The following is a 22,410-nucleotide window of genomic DNA, read 5'->3' as shown; positions in this document are numbered from 1 at the left end:
AAAGGGACATTTTGTGGTGGGTGAATGTAGCCCTGAGATGTTTTAGTTTCTAAAATTCCTTTCCCAGGGAATTTTCTGTAAACAAGAGACAAGTTTTTGTAACAGCAAAATATTTACATTTCTTTCCCTAGGAAAGACTTCTTGATGTCCTTCTGCTCTAACCAATGTAATTGAAAAAGTTTCTTTGTTTCACCAATCAAATTATTCCGTGTAAAATAGTATAAAAAAGGAAACAAATCCCAAAAATGAAAGAGTAATTTTTAGCCTTTTGAAGTCCAATTCTTTGTGTCGTTGTGGTGTACAGCAGGAGACAGAGGATTTATTCTGCTTTTTGCACCTCTCTAGGTGGATGCCCAAAAATCAGAATCATTTTTATCCTTCTGAAATCAAATCCTTTGTGTTTTTGTGGTGTACAACAGGAGACAGAGTATTTATTTTGCTTTTTGCACCTCTGTAGGTGTGGCCACCTGGATGTGCAAATATAAAAGAGTCGTTTTTAGCCTTTCTGAAATCAAAGCCTTTGTGTCATTGTAGTGTACGACAACATCAGGAGACAGAGGGTTTATTCTGCTTTTTGCACCTCTCTAGGTGGATGCCCAAAAATCAGAGTCATTTTTAGCCTTCTGAAGTCAAACCCTTTGTGTTGTTGTGGTGTACAACAGGTGACAGAGGATTTATTCTGCTTTTTGCCCCTCTGTAGGTGTGGCCACCTGGACGGGGACCCCAAGGAGGTGTCCCCTGTGTTCACCCAGTTTGTGGAGTGTGTGTGGCAGCTGATGCAGCAGTTCCCCTGCTCCTTCGAGTTCAGCGAGCGTTTCCTGCTGGAGATCCACGACCACGTTTACTCCTGCCAGTTTGGAAACTTCCTGGGCACCTGCCACAAGGAGAGGGAGGAGCTCAGGTCAGCTGGGGCTTCCTGCAGCTCTCAGATCCCTTGGAATGCCTGGAAAAAGGGTGGTTTTATGGAATTGGAGATTGTAACCATAACCGTTTATAAATTCGATGTTGCTCTTAACCAGCAGGAGAAAAAAAAAATTAATTCAACCCCCCCCAAAATGTTTTAGTTTGGAGCACAATAACTTTCAGATATCACTTCTGGACAGGAGAATCTCCCATTTTAATATCCTGTGGTTACAAAATCAATCAGATCCAGCATAAAAAACAATTCTTAGCTCCCGTAATCTAATTCTGCTCCCAACAGCTGCAGATATTAATCCACTTGCTGCTTTTTTTTTGTAGTGATCAGATGTTCTTTGTACTTGGCAGAATATTTGAGAAGACACATTCCCTGTGGCCTTTCCTCTTGCAGAGGAAGCAGGAGTTGAGAAATCCTTTGTACAAAGGGTTTACAGCTTACAAAGAGCTTCAACCAAACACTCTGCCCTTCAGTTTCCAGTAAGTGGCTCAGTTAAGAAGTGGGACATTTCTTTTATTGATAACTCAAGTTAAATCAAATAAATCTGCTGATTAGTTAGCTTGGTTTATTTTACCTTTCCCCCTCATTCCTCAGGCATAAACTAAGATGAGCAGTACAAAGGTGAAATAAATTCAGATAATTTATCTGTAATTATCAGATTAATTATTTGTAATTTAAAATAATATTTTTAATTTGGTGTTGAGAAAAGAGCGTGGGGAAAGACAAAGAAAAGCAGAACTTCAGACAGAACCACACACACCCTGACTGCTTGCTCTTTCACAATGAACATTTTGAAAAAGTTCTTCTTTTCCTCCTGTTTGATGTTTATTAAGGAAGTTTTCCAAGCAGGAATTTTGGTGCCCAGTTCAGGGATTTTCCCAGGCTTTGTTTCTGCCTCACTCCTGGGCCCTGCTGAGAGAGAAGGGGATAAAAATCAGATTTTAAGTGTTGTACATGCAAATGAAAGTTGGCAGGTTGGGCAAACCAAGATAAGCTGCCCAAGCTTCCAATAAAAGGCATTTTCATCCTATTCTAATATTTACTGCCAGATTTTTTTAACTTGAAGAAAAATCACCCATTGCTACCAAATTTAACAATCCAAGGCTGTGTGACAGATTTTAAAATCAATTCCTAATCTCAATTTATTAAAAATAGATATTGGTTCATATTTGTTGGCAATAATACCCAGCTGAGCCCCTAATTCTGGTTTTTTTTTTGCCTTTTCTGAGGTTCTGGTGTGGGATGTACAACCGCTTTGACAAGGGCATGCACCCCAAGCAGTGTGTGCTGGACCAGCTGCTGGGCTGCCTCAGCCAGAAGGTGACACTGGAGGACAATGCATCCCACCTGGAAAACGTGAGCCACCGTTCCCTGGGGGCTTGGAAAAGTGCACTGAGGTTAAATGTTGGCATTGAGGGGTGTTCCAGCCAATGAGGGGTGCAGTGAGGAAGATCTGTGTGGTAAAGGCCCCCAAAACAACCCCAAACAAGTGAAAATACAGGTTTTAAAATAGACCAGTGGGAAGAATAGCAGTGTAATGGGAATGATGAAAACTTCAGCTTTATTAATTAAATACTGATGTTTGTGTCAGGCATTTGAGGATTTGTGTCCAGGTATTTCTGATGTTTTTGTCAGACATCTGAGGATCTGTGTCCAAGTGTTTCTGATATTTGTGTCAGGCTTGGCAGGATCCGTGTCCAGGTATTTCTGATGTTTGTGTCAGACATCTGAGGATCTGTGTCCAGCTATTTCTGATAATTGTGTCAGGCATTTGAGGATCTGTGTCCAGGTATTTTTGATATTTGTGTCAGACATGGCAGGATCTGTGTCCAGGTATTTCTGATATTTGTGTCAGACATCTGAGGATTTGTGTCCAGCTATTTCTGATATTTGTGTCAGGCATTTAAGCATTTGTGTCCATCTACTCCAGTGCTGGGTTTCAGAGCTGGCAAAAGGCACAACCACAGGTCTGTTGTGTTGACACCTGTTTTTTTTTTTTTTTTTCCCTCTCTGCCACCTGGCTATTAATTATTTGCTTTTGTGCCTTTCTCTTTGTGCAGAAACTCCCTCTCCTCGACGGCCCCTCGCCCAGCGAAGGCAGCACCTCACCCAAGGCAGGAGCTGCTGCTGCCACAGGCCCAACTCCTGCTGAGGACTGTGCAGGGGGAGCAGCCCCTGTGCTCAGCAATGGCCCCTCCCTGGGCCACCAGAAGCACAAGGAGAGCCCAGCCCAGCCCCAGGATCTTGGAGCCTGCAGGGAGGAGGATGGGCAGGCTCAGCACCAGGGATGAGCTCTGGGAGCTGCTGGGAGAAGCTCTGGGGAGCTGGTGCAGCTCCCCCCAAAATTGCAGCTGAGTGTGAGTAGGGCTGTGCAAGCCCAGGTGATGCAGAGCTCAGGAGCCAGCCTGGCATTCCTGGGAGCTTGGCTTTCAGTGCATTGCTGAGGGTTAGGGCTGCTCTTTGAGGCTGGAAGAAATCCTGCCAATTCCACGAGGAGCTGGGCAGGAACTGCAGGAGGAGAAGGATGCAAATCCCTCTGTTCTCAGTGGTGGTCCAAGGTCATCTTTAAAACGAGAAAAACTTTCCGTCCGTCTTCAAATGATAAAAAACCCCCCCAAAAAACCTTTCTTAGCTGTGAATGAATCTCTGCATGGACCCTTTGCCTTGTAGCAGAACTGATTCTGATGTTTTGTCTCCTATGCATATTTGTTAACACCAAACCAAACCCCCTGTGCCTTCTCTGAGACTGTGTCTGTGTCCAGCCAGGCCCTCGCTGCCTTTGTGTCCAGGTTTGCAGTGTGCTGTCGGCTCCTGTCTGTAACTCAGTGTTTGTGTGAGGAGGTTTCCTCCTGCTGCAGCTTCTCCAGGGTGTTTTTGCTGATCCCCTGAGTTGAGCAGCTTCTTGCCAAGCTGCTCTCTTGAAGAATCAACTTTTATGGACCTCCTTGATTTATGGATGGGAGTGCAGCAAGCCCCAGAGCCAGCCTGTAACACAGGGATCTGTGATTGGAAATGAGGAAAGGCAGGAGAACATTTCTGTGGGATTTTTCTCTCTTATTTTATGATCTTGGTTAAACTGAATTGAGAGAGTAACTCTGCTCCAAGCTGTAATCATTGATGAGGCAGCAATTACAGATGGGGTGTGTTCTGGTATTGAAATGGGGCCTAAAATGATGAAATCACTTGCTGATTCTGGGGAATGTTCAAATTCAGGGACCTTTAGTGATGTTTTGTCTGTCTCATGAACAATATTTCTCATAGCAATGAACTTGGGAAGAAACAGAAGGAACAAGGATTTCTCTCCCCAGGGTTTGGGTGTCACAAATCAGTGTTTGAAGGTCACCCAGAGAATCCTTGGGAGTGGCATCAGCAAAAGCAGGTTTGATACAGAAAAGTGTGACCAAATCCATTGGCAAGGTTCACTCTTGTTACTTATTAAATGGTTAAAGCACACACAGAAAAACTAAAATAGAAAATCAGGCAATCTAAAACTAAAATCAATAAACCAATATGGAGTCTGGGGATGGAAAAGGGTCAGGATGAAAGGGAGTGAGGGAGATTCTCCTGTTGAGTCAAGAGGTTCAGAGTGGAGCATCCTGCCAGACTGAGCCCTGGAATTATCCACAGTTCAGGCCTAAAGGTTTCCTGCAATCAGAGAATCACTTGAACTCAACAACAGAACCAGCAGGAAGGAATTGAACAAGGGGTTTATGTAGAATTTCCTATAAGCACAATAGGAGCTCCCTTAGAGGCTGAACTGACAAATCCAAATACTCCATAATCCAGAGGGGCTGGATATTGGATATTCCCAGCCCCAAGGAGCAGGCCCAGGTGTATCCCTGGGAAAAATTCCCCTTGAATTCCCTGTTTATAGAGAATGGATTTTATCAGAGTCACTTTCCAGAGCCTGGCTGCAATTTGGGTCAGTATCTTCCTTGGAAAGGTCAACAACAAAAATGTTCCACGTGGGTTGTTATTCAGGCAAGAAAAATCAGATTCCAGAGCTGTTGGCTAAACCCAGGAGTTTGTTCTGCAGCCAGTGGTCCTGATAAACTCAGAGTGCTGCTTATCAAGGCCTGAGGATATTTCTGAACTGCACACAATCTCCCTGTGAACTTTATTCAGGATGCTGCTCTGCTCTCTTTTCAAGCTGTTGTTCCAATTAGGTGCTGCCATTAACTTTTCAAATCACTTTTTTATTAAAAAAAAAAAAAGTCTGGAAGCCAACTGAAAATATTTGAGCCTTCCCAATCTCTAGTAAAAGTAGAAACATTCTATTGTAACACCAGAAAGTGGAATAATTGTGTTTTTAACCCATGGTAAAATCACTGGGTGGATCCAGTGTCCAAAAACCAACCAAAAACCTCCCTGAGTGGCTCATTTTGGGGAAGAAAATACTTATTTTATAAAGCACATGAAAGATCCGAGGAAAAAGAAAGCACAGAGTTTCTCCACTGCCTGGAATGGCAAAGAGGAAGTTTTTAAATATTGAAGGTTTGTGAGATTTAAATGAAATTGTCGTCAAGGAAGGAGTGGGAGCTACAAAAGTGATTAAAAATTAACCACAGGAAATCCTGGCCCAGGTGTGAGTGATGGATCAGCCCTGTCTGTCCTTTCCAGGGGGGAATGGGCAACATCCACCCCCAAATCTGACAGGAAATGGGACATGAAGCCAAAACAGGCACTTTTTAGGACCAGTCATTCTATGGATCATCAGTTCTTTGGGTATCTTTAATTAATTCTCTAATTTTTATTAGAGATCCAAAACTGGAGAGGATTTTGATTGACTACTGAAGGATTTAAAGGTGCCATTGGTTAATTATTGCACAAATCCAGCTTGCAGAAGGAAATGTTTGTCTGTTGCTTTGCCTCTGGAGTTGCCATTGGAGGAGTTGAATAATCTTTACTTGTTCCTAAAAATGATATTTCCACAAAACTCCAGCGTTACTACAAGTGTGTACAACCACCACCAGGTTACTCAGCGTTGTAAACTTGGAGTAATATTGTTGCTGGGGAAAGTTCCTGCCCCTGATTTATTCCTAAGGGAGCTTTGTGAGGTCAGAAATCCTGCTTTTAATTTGGAGCAATCGATTCTTTCCATTTGGATTCCTGTGACTGTGTCTTTAATGTGAACTTAACTCTGATGGTTCTTAAATTGGGGTTTTCTTTTGCAGTTGTCACCTGTGGGAGAGAAAAATCCAATTGGTGCTCTTTGCTCTGCAGGGGAAAAAAAGTGGGAATAATTGGGTTTTCCATAGTTTTAGTTCTCCGTCGCCTCTTTAGGGATGAGGAAAAGCACTTTGTGAAAAGCTTTTAGCCTGGTCTGTTCCTGTGCTTAGTGTTTGCTTTTCCAAATTAACTCCTTGGAATAAAAATCCACCTGCTCTGATCCAGAGCCATCCTGCCTGGGGTGGAGGAGGAGATGGGCTTGGAGGGAGCTGGGAGGTTTCCCCAGCCCTGCAGAGTGGGATTTATCAGGAGCTGAAGGTGCCCAGAGCTCCAGAGGCTCTCCAGGTGGGAATGCTGGTGTGGAGCAGCCCTGTGGATGTTGTTTCCATCCCCTCTGGAGGCAGAGAGCTCTTGGAGGTGCTCCCAAAGCTGAGGAATCAATAAAAATCCATAAATAACCCCCAGGAAAAGCCTTGGAAAGGGAAGAGCTCCTGTTCCAGCCTCTTCCAGCCTGGAAAAGCCTTGGAAAGGGAAGAGCTCCTGTTCCAGTCTCTTTTAGCCTGGAAAAGCCTTGGAAAGGGAAGAGCTCCTGTTCCAGGCTCTTTTAGCCTGGAAAAGCCTTGGAAAGGGAAGAGCTCCTGTTCCAGTCTCTTTTAGCCTGGAAAAGCCTTGGAAAGGAAAGAGCTCCTGTTCCAGGCTCTTTTAGCCTGGAAAAGCCTTGGAAAGGGAAGAGCTCCTGTTCCAGGCTCTTCCAGGCTGGAAAAGCCTTGGAAAGGGAAGAGCTCCTGTTCCAGTCTCTTTTAGCCTGGAAAAGCCTTGGAAAGGGAAGAGCTCCTGTTCCAGGCTCTTCCAGCTCCTGGGCAGCCTCAGAGCCCAGAGGAATTTCCTGGCATGTCCAGGAGTGCCCAGGAGAATTCCAGATGTGTTTTCCTCTGCTGAGGGCTGGGGTTGTTTTTATAGGGACCTGTCCCAGCTGTTCCTGGTTTCCAGCCTTTCCTCATCCACATCCAGCCATCCCTGGGGGAGAAGGACCTGCTCTGAATGTCCTATTTATGTTTTAATTATCACCCAGTTTGATTAATTAGCTGAGGAAGCAGAGAATGGTAAAACCTTTGCTTGGGACCAGACAGCCAGGTGGGCCATTCATTAGGGCAGCTTTGCTAATGACATTAATTAATGAGCCCCCCTGGGAGCTGCAGGGGCAGGACCAAGGGGTTGTTTTTTATATAATTTCTATATTTAATGTAGCAAAAACTCACTGGAGTAACTCAGCACTGGATCCCACCCTCCAGCTGGATTTTTCCTTGGCATTCCCCAAGCTGCTCCTTTGTAGGAATGTCCCTAAATCCGTGTGTGGTGCTGGCTGGGAGTGTCTTTATTGTTGTTTTTTGTGTCTTTGTCACTGGTGAGGGACATTTGTGGGGAATGAGCCCCTTTTTGTGCCCCAAGGTCTCTGTGTGGGGTATTTTAGTCCCTGCTTGAAGCTGAGCCTTGTCTAGAGGAGAATTGTGTCTTTTCTCTCTGTTTGTCCCATGGAGTCTCTCTTGGATTGCAGGTATTTTTATTCCCTACAGAAAATAAACATTTTGCCTTTTTAAAGGAAGCGGCTGCTCTGTTTGTCGGGTGGTAACTCAGGACTCCACACTTGGGAAGGTGAAGTCACTTAAAGATTTTAATTAATAAAATGAGTGTGTGGAGCCTCTTCCTCTCTACAGAACAGAAATGAGGCGATCCCATTTGGTTTGGGGGGAATGGGGACTGCAGGGTGTTAAAAACAACCCAAAAAGGAACATAACTAATGGGAAAAAAAGAGAATATAACCAATAGAACTGTATCAAATCTCGGTGTCTTTTGCAAACTGTGCTATTCTGGGTGGGGTTTTTTTGTGGGGTTTTTCTGTTTGTTTGTTTTTTGTTTTTTTTTTTTTTTTTTTTGTTTTTTTTTTTTTTTTTTTTGTTTTTTTTTTTTTTTTTTTTTGGTTTTTTTTGTTTTTTTGTTTTTTTTTGGTGGTTTTGGTTTTTTGGGTTTGTTTTTTTTTTGTGTGTGTGTGTGTGTTGGTTGGTTGGTTTAGGTGGTTTTTTTTGGTGGTTTTTTTTGGTTTTTTTTTTTTTTGGTTTTTTTTTTTGTGGTTTGTTTTTTTTTGTGTGTTTTTTTTTTTTTTTTTTTTTTTTTTTTTGTGGTTTGTTTTTTTTTGTGTGTGTTTTTTTTTTTTTTTTTTTTTTTGGTGGTGGTTTGTTTTGTTTTGGTTTTGTTTTTAATTTAGATTTTTATTTCTATATTAAACCCAAGTATCTCCTCAGTGTTTCCTTGCTCCTGGAGAGCTCTGTCCCTCACTCACCTGGCCACAGGTGTCTCCAGAGTTTCTGGAAGGAGCTGAGTCCCAGCTACATGAGTCCAGTGAAGAGATTTTTTTTTTCTGATGTCTTCAGAGTGAAGAACCCACAGTGCTGATGGTATCCGGGGAAAAAAAATCCTCTTTTATCCCATTCTCTTTAGCCATGGATAGTGAAGTGTTAAAGCTTTGAGTGCAGACAAACTCAGCTGAGATGGGAAGATGCTCAAGAGGGAGATTTCAGGAACAAAAACCTCTCTGTGAACCCCAGAACAAACTCCAGCCCCATTAACAGCCCCTGGTGAATATTTTCCACTTAAAAAATGTGCATTTTCTATGTTTTAAGGCAATGAAATGGGCCTGGCACTGTGGTACACTCAGTCCCTGGGTGTTTCTCAGGCTTTTTCCCTTCTTGTTAATTTTAAATGTTCTTAATGCTGCCAGTGAAATCAAATCCTTCATTTACCTTAATTAGACTTGCCTTGCATTTAATTGGATTATTAGCATTAACACCGGCTAGAATTGATAAAGCTGCAATTTAATTTGGGGGAAATTTGGACAAAAGGTGTATATTAATTGGAATTTCTCTTGCCTGCAAACAGCTCGTGGATTCCAGTGTTCTCCTGGAATTTTATTTTCCTTCTCTTTGGAGGAGTGGAGGGAAGGGGAAGGGGATACAAAGCCTCTCTCTGGAGCTGTGGGAGAAAGGGAAGAGATCCAGAGTGAGTGGGGATCAATAAAAATTTATAAATAACCAGAACCCACCATGGATGGAGCAGGGGGCTCTGTGGCTGCTCCTGGATCCCTGGAATCGCCCAAGGCCAGGCTGGACAAGGCTTGGAGCAGCCTGGGGCAGTGGGAGGTGGGAATGGGATGGATTTGAAGGTTCCTCCCAACCCAAACCATCCTTTTATCCTGTTTTCCCCAAGGGAAGGGGCTTCCTGAAGCAGAGAGATGAACTCCTGGTGCTCCAATGCTGCCAAAACTCCTCAAGGAAGGACTCAGAGAGGAGAAGAAACATTGCTGGACTCCTCTTTCCTTTCTAACTCCACATTTTGTGTGTTGATGCACCAAATAAATTTGGAATTTCCACCAGCAGGGATGTGCAGAGCAGCCAAGGGATGCCGAGCTGCTCTCCTGGATAATTCCTGGATAATTCCTGGATAATTCCTGGATAACACCTGGATCCTGGTGCTGCTGGAGCCACTCCTGTGGTGAGCAGGGAGAGCTGGGAGAGCCCCCAGCGATGAGTCTGGAATTCCTGGAGCAGATGTGACAGGGATGAGTCTGGAATTCCTGGAGCAGATTTGACAGGGATGAGTTTGGAATTCCTGGAGCAGATGTGACAGGGATGAGTTTGGAATTGCTGGAGCAGATGTGACAGGGATGAGTCTGGAATTCCTGGAGCAGATGTGACAGGGATGAGTCTGGAATTTCTGGAGCAGATGTGACAGGGATGAGTTTGGAATTCCTGGAGCAGATGTGACAGGGATGAGTTTGGAATTTCTGGAGCAGATGTGACAGGGATGAGTTTGGAATTCCTGGAGCAGATGTGAGGACACAGAGGGACATTCCAGAGCTGTGCTGTGTCACTCCCAGCCCAAGGGCAGGAGCCACAACAGCCCCACTCCCCAACTCTGCTTTGAGCACTGTTAGTAAATCCCTAATCCCTGCAAAATCATTTATTTGGGACTGTTTAGCTCTAAACTTTTAACTGCTTAGCTCTCCTAAACCCACAAGCTCATTAGCTCTCTTCAGCTGCGTTAATAACGATAATCTCTTTAATGGAAGCAACTCTGGACAGGATTTACCCTCCCAAAAAACTCCTTGACTGGCAGTAAATACCCTTCTGCCCTCTAATTCTTGCCCAATTAACAGGGAGCTGATCAAGAGCTGCTCAGGCAGAAAGTGGAATCTTTTCCACATTTCTCATCATTCCCTGGAGTTTGAAGCATTGGGAAATTTCTCCCAAATGGGTCAGGCTGGTCTGGCCTGGGCTCCTTCTTGGCTCTGCTGCTGGAAATATCCCCAGGGATGAAAGGAAAGGTTCCTGCTCCAGGATCCATGTGGGATCCCAGCTGGGCTGGGGGGGTTGTTGTGTTTGCCTGGGTTTAATCTGCTTCTTGTTCCTCAGATCTTTCTTGGTTAATGACTAAACAGCAGCAGCAACAACAGAAGAATAAGCAGTTTATCATTAATTTGCCATTCAAGGGTTTTCCTTTCATCTCCAAGTTTCTTACATTTCACATTTTCTAGCACTTCTGTTGTCTGCATTCCCTTTATTCCCTTTATAACACTCTGTCTGTTTAATGGGCTGCTTTGATTTCTGTGGTTTGTGGAAGGGGTTTCCAGCCAGGCTTGGCTTTTGTGGCTGCACTTTCCTAAAAAGGTGCAAAGAAAATAAAACCCCCAACTCCCTTCTCAAGGTTCATCCACCTCACACTCCATAATTCCATTCCTGCTACTGCCTTTGGGGGAATTGACCTTTGTGTGAAGCAATAATCTATTTTTGAGTGAATTTTGGAGAGGAAAACCTCTCCAGAAGTCTAAACCAAATCAATATTGACCCTTTTCCTGCATCCCAGGCATTCCATGGAGGCTCCAAGGCAGGAATGTGGTGGTGGCACAGACCACACAATTCACAGAGCACCCTGATTTCATTTTTGCAGCAGTGGGGATTTTCCTGCTGGATAATTTTGGGTCTCTTTGATTATCTCACACCATGATAAGGCTGCCCCAAACCTCCAGTCCTGAGGAGTTTGGAGAGGCTTTAAAGGGAGCTGGATAAAATAGGATTGCACTTCCCAGCTGACAGCTCTTGATAAGAGCCCCCAGTGCTGCTTCCCACTCCTTTTGTTTGCCCTGGGAGCTTTTTTGCCTTCCTGGCTGTGGTTCCTTCTGGCAGGTGCAGCCCAGAGTGGCTCAGGTGGGAAATCTGGATCAGCTTCAGGACCTTTTGTCCTTCTGGTGTCCAATAAACCACTTTGGAGGTTGCAAGTGGCCATTTGTGTCACTCTGAAAATGGGGACGGAGGACAGGACAGGGGTTAGGAGGGAATTTGAGGAGCTGGCAGCACCAAGGGGAGGGAGAGGCCAGTGCTGCCCTGGCAGGGACCCCAAACTGCCTCATTTCTGTGAGGAAACAGTGGAAAAAAAGCTTTATGTGAGTGCTCAGTGGGGTCCAGCAGCCTCCAGCACCTGTCCCAGCCTCCCCCCACCCCCCTGCCCTCTCTATATTTACCCAGGGGGAGCTTTCCAAGAATGGAAGTGGTGTAAGATAAAACCCCAGAGGGGCTAAAATTAGCCCCGGGCTGGTCCCGCCGTGGCATTTCAGCTGCACAGCCCTCCCAGCTCTGCCACAGCCTCTCCTGCTCGGCTCATTTTGGGGTTAAACCACATCAGGACTCCCCATGGGACCCCCCTGGGCTCAGGTGTCCTGAGCATCCCCCAGGCCCAGGTAAGGAGGCAGCTTTGGGAGCTGGGGGGGAGAGGGAGGAGACTGGGGACACAGAGGGACAAATCTGTGCTCTGTCACTGCCTTTTTTGGGGTCTGCAGGTACTTGGAAAGCTTCTGGCAGCTCAGGGGGTGATAAAACAGGGTGGGGAGGCCTTGGTAGAGGGTGCCCAGAGGAGCTGTGGCTGCCCCTGGGTCCCTGAAGTGTCCAAGGCCAGGCTGGAGTAACCTGGGACAGGGGGAGGTGTCCCTGCCCCATGAAAGGGGTGGGATGGGATGAACTTTTAAGTTCCTTTCCAAACCAAATCGTTCTGTGGTTCCATGAGTTCTGGTTTGGGCTCTTCTTGGGTTGAGGAGCCTCCCTCAGCTCCCCACACAAGATCTCAGCGTTCCCATCCTTCTCCCAAATCCCTCACCAGAAACATCCCAGACCCTTCGTGCAGGCAGGAAGGAGGAAAAACTGTGGAATTCTAATGCATCATTTTGGGAAGGGAAATGCTGGAAGATGTTTGATCCCTAATCAAACTGACCACATTCACCTCCTCCCTCAGGACTGGGGACAAGGGATGGAGGGACAGGACACAGGGAATGGCTCCCACTGCCAGAGGGCAGGGCTGGATGGGAGATTGGGCAGGAATTGTTCCCTGGGATGGACATTGGGGCTTGGAGCAGCCTGGGACAGGGGGGGTGTCCCTGCCATGGCTGGGCTGGGATGGGATGAGCTCTAAATCCCCTCCCAACCCAAACCAGTCTGTAATTTTTGGGGATCCTGACCCACATACTCACTACAACACTGAGCTCCATTGTCCCCTCAGCCTTTCATCCACATGGAGCTCCTTAGGTGGTGCCAGGGCCATGAGCACATCAGCACCATCCTCATCCAGTATTTGCCCATTTTTTTTGGAGGTTGCAACTGCCCATTTGTATCACTCTGAAAATGGGGACGGAGGACAGGAGAGGGTTTTTTTTTTTTCTCCCATTTTTTGGAGAATCTCCTTTACGTGGAGTACAAACTTACACTAAAATGCAGCTGTGGATGTCAGGGACTGGTTCCAACTCAGGATTGGTGCTAAAATGAGGCTGTTGGTGTCAGGGACTGGTTCTAACCCTGGGCTGGTGCTAAAATGCAGCTGTGGGTGCCAGGGACTGGTTCTAACCTGGAACTGGTGCTAAAATGCAGCTGTGGGTGCCAGGGACTGGTTCTAACCTGGAACTGGTGCTAAAATGCAGCTGTGGGTGCCAGGGACTGGTTCTAACCCTGGGCTGGTGCTGATTCTGCAGCTCTTCGGCCTCATCCCTTACCATGAAACCAACACATGGAGCAGCCCAAACCAGACACCACGACCCTCATGGACATCAAGAAGATCTTCTCCCTGCTGCAGCCGGGGGATGACGAGGCAGACAGCGAGGACAGCTCGGAGCTGAGCCAGGCCGTGTGCCAGGACGACGCCACCACCTTGGCCAGGCTGCTGTCCCAGGACAGGTACAAGAAGCTCCTGAACAAACGCAGTGGTTGGGGTGTCCCCAGCACCCCCTTACGCCTGGCTGCTGCTCGGGGCTGCGTGAGGAGCCTGCGGGTGCTGCTGGAGCACGGAGCCGAGGTGGACAGCCTGGATGTCAAGGCTCAGACCCCGCTCTTCGTGGCCGTCAGCAACGGGCACCGCGAGTGCGTGCGGGCGCTGCTGGAGGCCGGGGCCAGCCCTTTGGGCAGCGTTTATAACAATTGTTCTCCACTGCTGCTGGCAGCCAGGGATGGCAGGGAGGACATCCTGAGGCAGCTGCTGGAGCACGGAGCCCAGGCCAATGTCCACGCCAGGCTGCCTGAATGGGCGGCCAACTCCGTGTCCTGCTCGGGGCCGCTTTACCTGGCGGCTGCCTATGGGCACCTGGAGTGTTTCCGCCTGTTGCTGCTGCACGGAGCAGATCCTGATTATAACTGCACCGAGCAGGGTGTTCTGGCTCAGATCAAGGAGCCCAAGACGCTGCTGGAGACGTGCCTGAGGCATGGGTGCCGTGGGGATTTTATCCGCCTGCTCATCGATTTTGGAGCCAATGTTTACCTGCCTGAGGTGCCCAAGGATGGGGCAAACCCACCCAGCGAGGGGCTGGAGATGCTGCTGCAGGCCAGAGGTGACCCAGCTGTGTGTTCTGGGGTTGGGATGGGCATGGTTTGGCTCTGGTTCCGTTTTACCAATAGCCACATTCAGGTTTTTATTCAGTTTCCCCTCGTAGCGTCATTTGGTTGTCAGGGATTGTGGTTGTCCCATCCAAGGAGAGGTTGGACAGGGTTTGGAGCAGCTTGGGATGGTGGGAGGTGTCCCTGCCCATGGAATGAGATGAGGTTCAATTCCATTCCCGTCCTAAACCCTTCTGTGGTTCCATGATTCCCACAGCCTGGGTTTGCCCCACTTGTTGGGTCACCAGCTGCTTTTCACCCTTGTTTTCCTTTCTGCTGCTCACTTTGGGCTCTCCTGAACTCCCCAAGTGTAAAACCCTGCACTGATTTCCATGTGGGGATGGAAGATTTCTTCTCCATGTCCATCTCCCCTGGGACCCTGTGCCCCAGCCCCAGCACAGAGGTTGAGTTTTCATAGGAATCATGGAATTTTCATGGGATTATGGAATTTTCATGGGATCACGGATTGCTTTGGGTTGTAAGGGTCCTTAAAGGTAATTTTGTCCCAACCCTGCGTGGTTTTCTCAATCCATGTCCCTTCCCTTTGACAGTGCAGGGTTGGAGGGCAGCAGGTTGTGTGTCCTGAAGGTGACCATATTGATTTTCCTCCCACAGCTCACCCCAAATCCCTGCTGTCCCAATCCCGGCTGGCCATGAGGCGTCTCCTGCAGCAGCCTGGCTGTTCAGCCACCCTGGGAGAGCTGGAGATCCCCACAGCCCTGGCCAGGTACCTCCAGCACCAGCCCTGAGCCCAGGGACACCCCGAGTAAAACCTGCTCCACCTCCTGGGAGTGAATCCCTGAAATCTGTGAAACCCCTGGGAATTCCTGGTCACATTTTTGCTGATGAAAGCAGTGCCCAGGTGGGAAGGAGGAGAGAGAACAGGAGACCTCAGCTCCTGGTTTGCAGCAAAACAAGGAGAGAGCAGCATCTGATCCCCCTGGGTTTGCCTCACACCATCTTTACTGAGGGATTTTACACATTTTTCAGCTGATTTTGGTTGGAGAAGGGGATGGGAAAGAGTGTGGAGGAATTCTTGGCTGGAAGGACGGGAATTCTTCCCAGTGGGGGCAGGACTGGGGCTGACTCTGCCCAGGGGGGGCAGAGCTCCCAGCTGGCAGCACAGGAGGGGCCCAGCAATCCTCACTCCTCTCCCTGCCCCAGCTCTGACCCCAAATGTCACCTTCTCACCCCAAAAGTGAGAAGACCGAGGGTCTTTCTTTATTGAGCAAGGTTGGGATTTGAATTAAAAGTGTTCTAGTATTGGTATTAAATTGTTGTGGCCTGTCTGGTGAAACATCCCATGTCTGGCAGCCCTGCCAGGACGGCTGGGAAGGAACAAGGGAATTTCAGATGGGGAATTTCAGGCTGGACTGGGGGGGCCATCTCATCACCACCTTTGTGTCCCTCCATCTCTCCTGCCCTGCACACCAGGATCAGTGGGGGCTGGAGGTGCCTCCCTGGCTCTTCCCACAGCCAGGAACTGATGGATAAATCCTGCTGCTCCTTGGCAGCTCAGCTCCCACCCAGCAGGGATGCTCGGGATCACTTTTGGGATGCACCAGAAGGTGTCCCATGTGGCATCCCAAAGGGAATTTCTCCCAAAGCTCCATGTCAGCAGCTCCAAGGGTGGCTCTGGCTGAACACAGGCACCTCCCTGCAGGATTGATGGGTTTGTGTCAGGGGTTTGGGGATCTATTAATCCTGCACCTCCCTGCAGGATTTATGGGTTTGTGTCAGGGGTTGTGGGATCTATTAATCCTGCACCTCCCTGCAGGATTGATGGGTTTGTGTCAGGGGTTGTGGGATCTATTAATCAGCATCTATCAATTAGGCTGTGGGGCTTGTCCCAAGGGGAGCATTAGGGCTTGGAAGCAGGACAAGGACAAGGACCTTGGAGCCTGGACAAGGTTTTATAGGGAATGGTGACACTGGTGTCACTTCCCTCCGCACCCAGCCACCTTTGGGAGATGTCTGCTGGGAGGGGCTGCCCTGAGGGGCAGTCACCAGGGACTCTGGTGTCACTGCCACTCGTGGCATCCTTGCTGCCACCCTCATGTGGGAATTTGAGGGGCTTTTGGGATTTCAGGGTCTCAAAAATGGGGAGGGGTCTTCACTGCCAGGCCAGGCTGCTCAGTGGGTGTGGTGGGCGTGGGCAGGTGTGCAGCAGGTGACACACCCGAGGGTGACAGAGCACAGGCAGGGCAGTGTCCCACGGCCAACACCCCCCGGTGTCACACACGGTGTCCCACCGCAGTGTCACAGACCGGGACAGGACATCAGGACATCAGGACATCAGGACACCCACCCGTGTCCGTGACCAGGGCCACGCCCCCGGGACAGACCACGCCCCTCACACAGCTCTGACCACGCCCCTCGTCAATTACACCCGCCATTAGGCCACGCCCCCTCCTCGATGACCAACCTTGAGGCCACGCCCCTTCACTGTGACCGCCCAGAGGCCACGCCCCCACCACCGGGACCCGCCCTGAGGCCACGCCCCCTCCGCCACCGGGATGACCCCGGATCTCCCTGGGCCACCGGGGAAAACACCGTGAGATGGCCATGAGGGGACACCGGCCACTCTCCGTCACCGTGACCCCGCCCCATTACATTGACCCCAACGTGGACACCGCGCCCTCCCTCACGCATAGGCCACGCCCCCTCGCCGTCTCGCCCCGTCAATCACCGCGAGGCCACGCCCCCTCCGACCCCCGGCGTGCCGGCGAGGAAGACACTGTGGGGCTGCCATGAGGGGACACCGTGGGGACAGCACCCAGCGGCCACACCCTGTCACCGTGACCCCTCCCAGCGGCCCCACCCCGCTCCATTAAACCCACCGCGGATCCCTCACGCACAGACCACGCCCCCTCACCGTTTAGCCCCGTCAATCACCGCGAGTCCCCGCCCTCCCCGTCAGGAAGCCCCGCCCCGGCCGTCACGCGGCGCCGCCCCTGCCGCCCGCGCCGGGCGGACCCGCGCCCCTCGCGCGGCCTGAGGGCTGGGCCGGGGCCGGGGGGTCCCGCCGCCGCCGCCGCCGCCCCCGGTAAGTGCTGCGGGCTCGGGGCTGGCCTTTCCGCCGCTCCCCGCTCCCCCCGCACCGCTCCCCGCCGCCGCCGGGCCTGATCTCACCCCTCCCCTCCGCCTCCCCTCGCGTTTTCCCGGATCCTCCCGAAAGTTTGGGAGCGCGGCGGGGGGGCGTCCCCTGTGAGGGGCTGGGCGGGCTGAGGGTCCCCCTGAGGGTCCCCCCTATGCGGGAGAAACGCTGCGTTTCATTGTTACCGCGCTGCTTTTTTTTTTTTGTTGCTTTTAAAACCTTATTTTTTTCGCGTTTTGTTGGTGGTGGCTCTTTGCCCTTTATTTCTCTCAATTTCATTTTTTAAAAAAATATATATTTAATTTTTTTATTATTATTTTTTAATCCTTCTCCAGCCTCCTTTCCGCAGCACTGCCGGCGCTGACGTGGAGCTGGGAGAGGAACGATTCCCAAAAGGAATTTTTGAAATGCTGGCTCTTTTCCATGTGCAGCTTTTGGGGGGTCATTTCACCCCCTAAATTTTCCATCACATCTCCACATCCTGGCTGTTTATCCCGGGGCTCTGGGGACTCGTGGTGGGCTCTGGCAGAGCTGGAAAAGCTCAATTTGCCTTTCATAGGGAGGTGGTTGTGCCTCAGCTGCTCCTTCCATCGGGACAGGTGAACATGATCCCAAAATTCCAGAATATTGGAATGGTTTGGACCTTAAAGCCCATCCAATTCCAGCCCTGCTGCCACATCAGTGTAGAGGCAAAGCGAGCCAGAGGTGAGGAATAGAAATAAACTTAAAATTCGGGGTTTGTTGTGGGGCTTGCAGGAGCAGGGAGTGTTGTTTGGATGTGTTTTTAATTCGAGATCTCTGGCTGAAGGTTTTCCTGGCCTCCTGTCAGTCAGAGCTCGTACAGCTCGGATTAGAATTTTATTGCGTTTAATTTAATTTCTCCACTCTCACCTCTGCAAAAAAAAAAAAAAAAAAAAGAAGCAGGATTATAATTGTTTTATTTTTCTCATTTCCTGACAGCAATCCAGGGTCAAATTTCAAACCTACCTCTCTGCTTCCGGGATAATCTGATCAGGGTGTTCACAAGTGGGTGTTTTTAAGGCGAGCTGAGCCAGATTATTTTAAAAACAACTAAAATCTTCTATCAAAAAAGCCAGGGTAGTAACCAAAGTGGTTTTTTCCGTGGGACACGTGTGTAGGGAGGGCTGTGTCCTGGTTTGGCCTCCCTCAGGATGCTCTTTGAGGCCTGGGAGGGGCTTTGGGAAGTGCTGGCTCCTTAAGGTGGCCAAACCTCATCCCCCTGGGGGACAGAAAATCTGGGAAGATGCTCTTTAAGGTGGCCAAACCTCATCCCCCTGGGGGACAGAAAATCTGGGAAGATGCTCTTTAAGGTGGCCAAACCTCATCCCCCTGGGGACAGAAAATCTGGGAAGATGCTCTTTAAGGTGGCCAAACCTCATCCCCCTGGGGGACAGAAAATCTGGGAATCTGCGGGGCTTGGAGCAAGGAGGTGCAGGGGTCAGAGCCGCCTGTCCTCAGGGGTTCTGTGTGCTTTTCCTGGTAAATGCAAGCGGTATTTGGATTTTAGAAGTGGAGGGAGAGCTCGGAGGCTCCTCCAGCTGCTGCTGGAGCCCCGAGAGCGCGGTGCCTTCATGTCTAACCCCTCCCGGCGGCGTGTCCTCCTCACCTGTGCCCTCTCCCTGTGCCGCAGGTCGGCGGTGATGTGTCCAGCCCCGCTCCCGGAGCTCCGCGCTGCCGCAGCCGCCGCTTCCAGCTCTTAGATCCGCGCTGCCATGGAAACGGGCAGCCCCGAGGAGCGGGACGGAGGGGACCAGCGGCGGCAGGAGGGCGGGGACGGCCCTGCAGACAGCGCCAACGGCTCCGTGCTGCTGGTGGCCGAGCCGCAGCCACAGCAGCAGCCGCCCCCTGGAAAGCTGAGGAAAACGGCCTTCAAGCTGTTCGGGGGCAAGCGCAGCATCTGCACCCTGCCCAGCTTCTTCGGCGGCCGCGGCAAGAAAGGGCTCAGCAAGTGCAAGACCCACGACGGGCTGAGCAGCGCTGCCGGTGACAGGGGAGGCGGGACACAGCCCGACAGCCCCTCGCAGGGCAGCAGGGATGGGCAGCCCGGGCCCCTGCCCAGCTCCCGCAGCCTGGACACCGGCTCCAGGGGGGATTTGGGCCAGCAGGACGGCTCTCCCCCCGGGAGCATCGAGGGCTGTGATAAAAAGCCCAATGGGGAGAAATCCTCCTTCCCCAGACCCAAAAAAGGGCTGAAGGGGTTTTTTAACAGCATCCGGCGGCACCGGAAGAGCAAGGCTGCCGAGAGTGAGAAGGCAGAGCTCCCCGAGTGGAACGGGGACACGGAGGAGGCTGGAAATGCTCCTGGGATGGGAGTGGAGAGCCCAGGGGCCGTGGAGGGCAGGGCAGCAGGGCCAGGCCCTGAGGCCACAGTGTGCCCAGGGCCCTCGGGGGGTGACTCCTGCTGTGGGCAGCCCCCTGAGCCCACGGGCCCCACGGCTGATGGAGGCAGCTCTGAGGGTGACACGACAGCTGTGCCAGAGAACGGGGACGCTCCAGATGCCAAATCAGAGGCTGAAGCTGCTGCCTGCGCCGAGTTTGACCGCGAGAGTTTGCTGCTGGCCTTCCACCCTGACTTCATGGAGGGGGAGCCTCCCTGCCTGCCCTCAGGGGACCTGCTGAGCCTCATGCTGGGGGACGTCACCTCCCTGAAGAGCTTCGACTCGCTGACGGGCTGCGGGGACGACATCGCCGAGCCCGACATCGCCGAGAGCAGCATCTCTGTGGAGCGCAGCCGCGACGCCGCCAAACGCAGCTCCTGCCTCGTCACCTACCAGGGCGGGGGAGAGGAGATGGCCATCCCCGAGGAGGCTGAGGAGTACCTGCAGCAGGTGTGGGACAGCGCCGTGCCCGGGGACAGGAGCTACGGGGCCCAGGTGTCCAGCAGCAGCCTGGAGACACACGCCTCTCACGAGGCCGATGCCCACCCTTACATGGGGGATGCCATGGAGGGTGTTGACCTCCTGACGCCCCAGAGTGACCAGCAGGAGTCTGCCCCAAACAGTGATGAGGGATATTACGACTCCACCACGCCAGGGCCGGAGGATGAGGCTGGAGAGGAGCTCAAGAAGGACAGACTGCCCCGGGACAGCTACAGTGGTGATGCACTTTACGAGTTTGATGCCCTGATGAGCCCCTCTCACGGTGAGGAATCCCTTTTTGAGGGTAAAATCCCACGCCAGGGCATCTTCAGCTACTTCATGGACTTCTGCCTCCCTGCAGAGAAGAGCCTGATCCAGCAGATGATGGATCAGAAAAGAGGGCTGATGGAGACTGAAGAAGAGGGGCTTGCAGCCATTCAGAAGGAGCTGCTGTACTGGGAGCTGCAGAGGGAGCCCGTCCTGAAACGCCTGGATGTCTCCAGCAAGGAGAAGTGTCCCCGGGAAAAGCAGTGCATTGAATGTAAAACCAGAGCAGCCAACTCCATTGGCAAGAGCCAGAGTGGCCTTGGGAGTGAGCAGGTGGCCTCACACACCCCGAGCCGGGCTGTCAACGGTGGGGTTGCAGTGGCCAGGGCTGAAAATCCAGAGTGGAGGGATTTTCCAGGGACTCTGTGCCCGGAGAACTGTTACAACAACCAAAAAGGCCCTGGGAGTTGCCTTATTCAGCTGACAAAGAACAACCCGGGGTTCAATGCAGACCTGGACTGTGGGATGTTTGGGGACTCCATCCACAGCAGCGTGGCCCCAGGCAAGGCAGGGCTGTTCCCTGGGTTCAGGCTCCCAGAGCAGGACTGTGGCAGTGGAGCAGAGCCCACCCCAGGTGACCCCCAGGCGGGCAGCGAGCCTGAACACGCTGTGAACTTCTCACAGGCTCTGGTGGAGTTTGCCAGCAGCGGGACCCTCTTCTCCAGCCTGTCCGAGAGCCTGGGCAGCTCGGCCTCCAGCTCCTCCTTCACCCAGAACCTTCCTGCCCTGCCCACCATGGTCACCTTTGACGTGGTGGACGTGGAGCAGGACGGGGAGGGGGAGTGTGAGCAGCACCCGGAGCTGACGGCGGGCGAGGACATCGCCGAGGCCTTCGACGACGGCTACGGGCAGAAAGAGTCCTTGGCTGAATGTGACGAGAGAATGTCCCCGGGCTTCTCCTTCCAGAGCTGCAACTGGGGCGTGGCCAGCCTGCCCCGCCACCTGCGCCTGCACGGGCTGAGCCCCTCCATGCCCGCCCCGCTCTCCGTGGACCGCAGGAGCCGCTCGCTGGACACCGAGAGCCTGGAGGTGGAGCTGGCCGAGCCTCAGGGCGCCCGGGCCGGCCCCCAGCCCTGCCAGCTCTGGGCCAGGCGTGAAACCGGCAGGAAAGACTCTGCTGGAGGAGCCAGGAGAAGCAGGAGCAAGGAGGAGGGCGAGCTGGTGGCTCCCGAGGGTGGCTTGAGCTGGCCGGGCCTGCAGCACCTCCAGCACGGCACTGACGTGGCTCCTGGTGGGATGGAGCTCTGGGGATTCGCTCCAGCTGGGGCTGTGGAGAGTGTCTGGGAGCCAGCAGAGCCGCCAGACGCCATGTCCCCTTTCCTGCCCCTCTCCCGGGGTGGCACTGGGGAGGCTCTGGAGGCAGAGCTGAGCCGGGCCCCGCTGCGCCCCTCCAACCTGCCCCTGCAGCCCGAGCCCAGGCGGGCCCACCGCTACCACGGGGACGTCCCCAAGCTGTCCCGTTTGGTGCCCCTGGGAGAGGCAGAGCTGCCCCCCAGCTTTGGCTTCCCCTGCTCCCCGGAGCACCGGGCCAGGGCCAAACCCGTGGGCATCGCCCAGGGCGTGCCACAGCACCCTGGGGACAGCGCTGGGGACACCCAGAGCCCGGAGCCCCTCAAGGGCAGGGCCAGTCCAGGGCATGGCACCTGCCGGGGCACCCTTTGCAATGTCACCGACGCTGAGTAGCTGCAGGAATGTCACCTTGTCACCGTGTCACCGAGCCGAGGGGCTGCAGGAATGTCACCGTGTCACCACCGAGGCTGAGTGTCTACAGGAATGTCACCGTGTCACCGAGGCTGGGTATCTACAGGAATGTCACCGTGTCACCCAGCTGAGGGCTGCAGGAATGTCACCAAGGCTGAGTATCTACAGGAATGTCACCGTGTCACCCAACTGAGGGGCTGCAGGAATGTCACCATGTCACCGAGACTGAGTGTCTACAGGAATGTCACCGTGTCACCCAACTGAGGGGCTGCAGGAATGTCACCAAGGCTGAGTATCTGCAAGAATGTCACCGTGTCACCCAGCTGAGGGGCTGCAGGAATGTCACTGTGTCACCCAGCA

The 22,410-nt window shown here is 51.8% G+C and overlaps 4 protein-coding genes across 7 annotated transcripts in view; all 4 read left to right on the top strand.

Moving 5' to 3' along the window:
- The window catches only part of LOC310917755 (endothelin receptor type B-like), a 372,101-nt gene extending 362,831 nt beyond the window's left edge, over positions 1–9,270 (top strand). The window contains exon 9 of the transcript XR_014591480.1: positions 9,243–9,270. The gene's annotated coding sequence lies outside the window, so the exon portion shown is untranslated. The remainder of the gene's footprint in view (positions 1–9,242) is intronic.
- MTMR8 (myotubularin related protein 8) overlaps positions 1–22,410 on the top strand; it is a 277,728-nt gene that overhangs the window by 15,426 nt on the left and 239,892 nt on the right. For 2 of the 4 annotated variants that reach the window (XM_083876263.1, XM_083876265.1), the window contains 4 exons: positions 701–901; positions 1,240–1,395; positions 2,146–2,272; positions 2,977–5,458. In XM_083876263.1, coding sequence (XP_083732389.1) covers positions 701–901; positions 1,240–1,395; positions 2,146–2,272; positions 2,977–3,207 — 715 coding nt within the window. In that variant the 3' untranslated portion in view covers positions 3,208–5,458. Of the gene's footprint in view, positions 1–700; positions 902–1,239; positions 1,396–2,145; positions 2,273–2,976; positions 5,459–22,410 lie in introns of those variants that run through there. The other 2 variants (XR_014591479.1, XM_083876264.1) reach the window with 2 other exon arrangements.
- On the top strand, positions 11,763–15,173 carry ASB12 (ankyrin repeat and SOCS box containing 12). Its single transcript, XM_083876321.1, has 3 exons — positions 11,763–11,873; positions 13,152–14,000; positions 14,662–15,173. The coding sequence occupies exons 2-3, from the start codon at positions 13,187–13,189 to the stop codon at positions 14,793–14,795; spliced, it is 948 nt and encodes a 315-aa protein (XP_083732447.1). The 5' UTR covers positions 11,763–11,873; positions 13,152–13,186; the 3' UTR covers positions 14,796–15,173.
- AMER1 (APC membrane recruitment protein 1) lies at positions 18,877–22,219 on the top strand (the record flags this gene model as incomplete). Its single annotated transcript, XM_083876584.1, has 1 exon — positions 18,877–22,219. The coding sequence occupies one exon, from the start codon at positions 18,877–18,879 to the stop codon at positions 22,030–22,032; it is 3,156 nt and encodes a 1,051-aa protein (XP_083732710.1). The 3' UTR covers positions 22,033–22,219.

The sequence above is a fragment of the Zosterops lateralis genome, assembly GCF_965231275.1.
Source record: "Zosterops lateralis genome assembly, chromosome: 21".
Lineage (NCBI taxonomy): Eukaryota > Metazoa > Chordata > Aves > Passeriformes > Zosteropidae > Zosterops > Zosterops lateralis.
This window is presented reverse-complemented; position numbering and strand designations above follow the sequence as displayed.

Coding starts and splice junctions, on each gene's coding strand:
- ASB12 (XM_083876321.1), top strand. CDS start 13,187: ATGGAGCAGCCCAAACCAGACACCACGACCCTCATGGACATCAAGAAG. Junction 14,001..14,661: donor GATGCTGCTGCAGGCCAGAG/GTGACCCAGCTG, acceptor TTCCTCCCACAG/CTCACCCCAAATCCCTGCTG.